The sequence below is a fragment of the Gekko japonicus genome, unplaced genomic scaffold (genome assembly GCF_001447785.1).
Source record: "Gekko japonicus isolate JY-2015 unplaced genomic scaffold, Gekko_japonicus_V1.1 scaffold730, whole genome shotgun sequence".
NCBI lineage: Eukaryota > Metazoa > Chordata > Lepidosauria > Squamata > Gekkonidae > Gekko > Gekko japonicus.
This window is the reverse complement of record NW_015164689.1, coordinates 840,808-846,667: the sequence shown is the minus strand read 5'-3', so window position 1 is coordinate 846,667 and position 5,860 is coordinate 840,808. Positions and strand designations below refer to the sequence as shown.

General features: G+C 45.3%; 1 protein-coding gene across 1 annotated transcript; it reads left to right on the top strand.

The window, feature by feature from the left end:
• The first annotated feature begins 1,138 nt into the window (after window positions 1–1,138).
• On the top strand, window positions 1,139–5,833 carry BET1L (Bet1 golgi vesicular membrane trafficking protein like). The gene is made up of 4 exons (XM_015409370.1): window positions 1,139–1,208; window positions 1,396–1,487; window positions 1,717–1,773; window positions 5,170–5,833. The coding sequence occupies exons 1-4, from the start codon at window positions 1,139–1,141 to the stop codon at window positions 5,335–5,337; spliced, it is 387 nt and encodes a 128-aa protein (XP_015264856.1). The 3' UTR covers window positions 5,338–5,833.
• The last annotated feature ends 27 nt before the right edge of the window (window positions 5,834–5,860 follow it).

Sequence of the window (5,860 nt, the reverse complement as noted above, 5' to 3'; positions counted from 1 at the left end):
CCATCTCGGTGCCCCCCCTCCTTTCCACACTGACCCCCAGGCCATTTTAGTGGTTGACCTGTCTGACCAGATAGACAATGCAGGTTGCAGCAATACAAACATTTATTCATAGGATAACACAATATCCTATACACAATACAAACTAAGCCAAGCTTGGGCTACATAAAGTTCTACAGAAATGCAATGCAACAGCTGTTTTAATATTTCACAAGTTAAATGTGTCAAAGTTCCAATATTCATGACCCGAAAGGCATTTTTCTACATTTCACTTTCGCAAAATCACTGATCACCTCCTCGAAATGAAGACCTCTCAGAATGTTTGCGTCATGTGTTAATATACACAGTGAGCTGAGTCTTTCTTGAAGCATAACTGATCTGTTTGGGTTTTTTACACGTTTCAGTTGTGAGAAAGACCTACAAATCTTCATTCTTTTTTTTTCTTTTCACCCTTTCCCCAACTTTGTGGTGCCCCCTTTGGCCCTGGTGCCCTAAGCACGTGCTTACTCTGCTTAATGGTTAATCCGCCCCTGCGCAAGGGCTTTCATGAAAACAAAGGTCAGAATAAGTTTTTGAAGTAAGAGGGAAGGAAGGTCTGCAAGATACTAACAGATTGCCGTTCAGACGCACCTTTTGATCTGGTATCGTGACAGTTTAGCAACGGATTTTATCTGCAGGATCACACAGCCAACATCTGCCTCCCATCCCCAGCCCTTGGATTCCAGCTTTAACCCGGAGTATTTTGTTACCAGGTCCCAAAGTGGTGTTTTCTCAGCTCTCCTGTTTAAAGCTGCGTTTCCCCCCTCTGTGATCGCTCCTCCAGTGTTGAGCCACTTCCGGTTTAAACCCCCTCCCCGCTGAAAAGCTGCCCGAGGCTTCTGCTTTTCGCCTGCCATTTTTTTAATGCGTTGGCTGTGTGCGCATAGGTGAAGCTCCGCTACCGTGTTTAGAAAACCAACATTTAAACGGTCACTTGTTTTAGAGCTTAGATGAGTTCGGGATCTCATGGAGGCCATTTTTGGGTCAAACTTTTAAAGGGAAGTCTTTTGTTGGAGGGGTTGGATTGATTCGCCCTGGTGGTTCTACGGATGAGCGCCTATGAACATGCGCAAACGGAGGAAATTTTTTTTTAAACGCTGACATGCTCCCGCGCGTCGGTAGTGTAGATGCCAGGGAGCGTCATGACTGCGCAGTGAGGCGGGATAAGGGATGTAAGTGTGATCGCGATTATCCAGATCAAATATAATCCGGTTAGAACCGGAGCAGTTTAACCCGCTCTCATCACGCCGTCTGACCGCACCCACAGACCCATCTTGCGTACATCTTTGGTTTAACTACTAGACGTGGACTTTTCTGTATTCATGACGATGACGGCTTAGGTTGTCTTTTTGATTTCAGGTCAGAACCCAAGTGCTGTGGATGAGATGATAGATATGGACAACAAGCTCATGGCAGAAAACCTAGCCACTAAAGTCACCAGGCTAAAATCGGTTTGTTGATTGTGTAATTTAATTGCTTTTTAAATCATGAATGTTGATTCACACAAGTTTTCTAATATACGGCTGTGGGGAAACGGGAAGGGGCCAGTGATGCTCCTGTTTGCATTTGCCATGGTGCTGGCCTCAGCAGCTGATATAGTCTTGTGTTTGCAATGCTTACTGATCCAAAGGAGCTCCTGTTTCTAGAAGATACCAATTGCTTCTTTCTGTATCTTAACAGCTTGCCCTGGACATTGATAAAGATGTTGAGGATCAGAATCACTATGTGGATGGGATGGTAAGAAACTACTTACATCACATACAGAATTATTAGTGAAGTTCAGAATGTATATATATGCCCTGCCTGTGTGATGATAAAGAAACAGGCTTTTTATGTGGGAAGGGAAGAAAGAATAAAACACATTTCACTGTCCTGTGGTTCTGTCCTTCTTCCAGAGAGTTGTGGATTTTAACTTCCCACTGCCCTCCTCTTTCCCCTACCACTTTTTTATCCAAGAAGAATGAAGTTATACTATTTCATCTTCAAGGGGAGGGAGGGGTAAAGATGGCATTCGGAGGAGATGACTTTCTTCTGATAAACAAGTGTTCAGTGACATGAAGCTGGGTGGGATTGCTAATTCTGAAGAAGACAGAGTCAGGATTAAAAATGATCTAGATAGGCAGTGGACTGAGACAAATAAAATGAATTTCAATAGAGAGATGTGCAAAGTCCTACACTTAGGTACAAAAAATCAAAGGCACAGATATAGAATGGGAGGGACTTGGCTTGACAGCAGCACATATGAAAGGGATCTAGGTGTTCTGGTTGATCACAAGCTAAACATGAGCCTGCAGTGCGATGTGGCTGCGAAGAAAGCTAATGCAATCTGCATTAACAGAAGCATTGTGTCCCGATCACGGGAGGTTGTAGATCCGCTCTATTCTGCTATGGTCAGGCCTCACCTGGAGTCCTGTGTCCAGTTTTGGGCACCATATTTTAGGAAGGATGTTGACAAGCGCGAGCGTGTCCAGAAGAGGGCAACCAGGATAGTGAGAGGGTTGGAATCCAAGTCTTACGAGGAAAGGCTGAAAGAGTTGGGTATGTTTAGCCTGGGAAAGAGAAGGCTTAGAGGGGACATGATTGCAGTCTTCAAGTATTTGAAGGGCTGTCATGTAGAAGATGGAGCGGATCTATTCTCTTGCTCCGGATTGCAAGACTAGGTCTAATGGGTGGAAATTACAAGGGAGTCGTTACCGGCTAAATATCAGGAGAAGCTTCCTAACTGTAAGAGTGGTTGAGCAGTGGTGCTCCTTCGGTAGACATTTTCAAGCTGAAGCTGGACGACCATCTCTCGGGTATGTCGTAGGGCTCTCTTTCGGCTATGCTCCTGCAGAGTGCAGGGGGTTGGACTAGATGACCTGCAAGGTCCCTTCCAACTGTTAACATTCTATGAGTCTATGACCCAGTATATAATAATAAATGTATTATGACATTATTTTGTGTGATAAAGACCTTTCCAAATGTTGTGAATTTATTTTGGTCTCTCACCCCCGAAATGAAAAACACAAGGGTTAAACGAAGGTTTAATTTTAAAAGCTGAATAATTCAGCCGCCCCTTCTATTACTGTGGGCGCCCTTAAGAGGCTATCCAGCAGGTTTGCCTGCATATGGGCAGCAGCCCCGTCCTGGTTCCAAACCACAAGTGGGAATCTAGCTGCTCTTTGGTTATCTTTACCTGCACACCAGGGTTGTGCTGAGAGGGGTTCTCCATCAGGGCCGCTCACCTTTCGCGGTGCAGCAGGAGGGTTCAGGGCACGGATGGCCAGTGCCAAAAGAGTCCCCTCCCTTCCCTAGTATGTGGACCAGACAGGCCAAAGTATGCCTCATTTGGTTAGCTCTCCCTGTTACCTCAGACGTCCTAGCTGATTACTAATCTACCAGGCAGCCTCACTCACTTACCACCTTATTTAGGGCCTTACCAGTCTACCAGTTTACCAGGCGAACCTAAACAGCATGATAAAAAGTAGGGACATCACCCTGCCAACAAAAGTCCGCATGGTCAAAGCAGTGGTATTCCCAGTAGTCATGTGTGGCTGCGAGAGTTGGACTATAAGGAAGGCCGAGCGCCGAAGAATAGATTCTTTTGAACTATGGTGCTGGAGAAGACTCTGGAGAGTCCCTTGGACTGCAAGAAGATCAAATCAGTCCATCCTAAAAGAAATCAACCCTGACTGTTCCCTGGAAGGCCAGATAATGAAACTGAAGCTCAGATACTTTGGCCACCCAATGAGAAGACCCTGACGCTGGGAAAGATTGAAGGTCAAAGAAGACGGGGACGGCAAAGGATGAGATGGTTAGACAGTGTCATCGATGCAAGGAACATGAAATTGAGTGAACTTCAGAGGACAGCAGAAGACAGGAGGGCCTGGCAGGATCTGGTCCATGGGGTCGCGAAGAGTCGGACTCGACTGTGCGACTGAACAAAAACCAGTTTACTCTTAGGAGGCCTCTTTCAGGCTTACCAAGTACTTACTGTGATTTGGCAGGGGATACATAAGTCTCCCCAGGACCATTCCCGGGCGGACAACAGACGCGCGGCACCATGCCATCACCAGGAAGTGACGCCGGGCGATGGTACCATCGAGTTTCCAGCCCCATTGTCAGAGTGTCGCCCAGCGTCACTTCCTGGCGATGGCATGGTGCATTACAGGGAGGAATGTTCCGGCCGGGGAGCATGTGAACCCCGCCAGATCGTGGTAAGTACTTGGAAACCCTAGCCTCTTTACAGAGCAGGTGAAAAAAAAGGCCTTTCTCAAAGGCAGTTAGCGTCCAGGAAAATTCCTGTTCGGCCCGAAGCAACCAGCTTTTTCCATACTGTGAAACTGGGAAAGGAGAGTTGGGTAGTTCCCCCAAAAAGGCTGGCTCAAGGGCAGGCAGGCTTTATGTAGCCAGCAAACAGCTGGTGATTAGCTGAGCGATTAATCTGCGCCGTCACCCCACCAAACGGCTGTGTCTTTATTTTTAAGATTGGGGAGTGAACAAACTGCAGCTCCCTTCCCCGAGGTGGGAACTGACCCAGGTGGGAAGTACTTCCATGTGGGGGAAAAGTGCACAACCCACTATAAGTAATGAAAATTGCACAGAAGTTAATCCATGTGCATGCATTCTACGAGGCTGTTGCTAGCTGTGGCTTCCCAGCACTTAACGCACTCAGCAGAATGCTTGTATGCGCAGCTTTTGTATTTGTCTTCGGCATTCACACTTTAAACTCTATCCATTGCACCGTGCTGAGAAACTGAAACTCAAGTTTCTGTTGAGCTTTGAAGCTCAAGTCATTTTCTCTGTCAGGTTATTGTAAAGATATCTGAGGTAACATTGTCTACATTAAGAAGAGCTGTACAATTGTTTGATTTAAGAGTCTTTTAAAATGTATCTGTCTTTAAATTTGTGTACAAGTGTTTGCATTCAGTCTCCTTCTATTATTTTACAGTTTTGAGTGGAACTGGTGTTGCTGAATTTTCTGCCCTTGAAACCTATATGAGGCTAGTTCCTCTAAAAGGGATTTATAAAAATATCCTGCTTGTGTTGATTTGCAGTTTTCAGGTTAGCATTCTCTGCTGCTATCCAGTGAAAGGATTCTGTTTTGACAAGCAATGTCTTCTAAACCTCTCATTTTGCTCCTCTTTGTTCCAGGACACAGACTTCATGAGTGTGACAGGTCTTCTGACAGGCAGTGTGAAACGGTTTTCCACCATGACTCGTTCCGGAAGAGACAATCGTAAACTCCTGTGTTATGTCTCTGCTGGACTGGTTGTTGTCTTCTTCATCCTTTATTATTTGGTGACAAGAACACGGACTTGAGGGAGTGTAAAGATGCTGTGTTGGAATGTGTGTTGGGGGGGTGGTGGACAATGAAGTACTTTCACGTGTATTTCCTGGGAAGGCTTGTTCATGTGTTCACAGTAATCTAAAGACCACAGTATGGTCTCCAGCCCCCTTTCAGGGTTGCTTTGAGATGATCTTTTTATTTTTAGAAGGATATTGTTCTGCCATTCTCCCTTTGAAAGTTTACAGCATAATTCACATTGTTGAAATGAAACCTTCATATATCCCTTTTGGGGGGGGGTACAGAGAGAAGAACACGGCTGATGCCTCCTATGATTTTGCGATTCAGCAAGAAAATCTTGACAGTAGCAGAAATGTGTTGCTTGGAGGAATGCGATACTAGGATTTGTGCATCTCCTAAAAACTGATCACTCTCTGGAGGGAACTTTTTTCCTTGCAAAATTCATTAACTTTTTTTTACTTCTGGAAACACAAGCTTTTATAACTACCATAACAATCCTTGTTGTCATTCTCTAGACTTACTTGTCAGAATAGAATT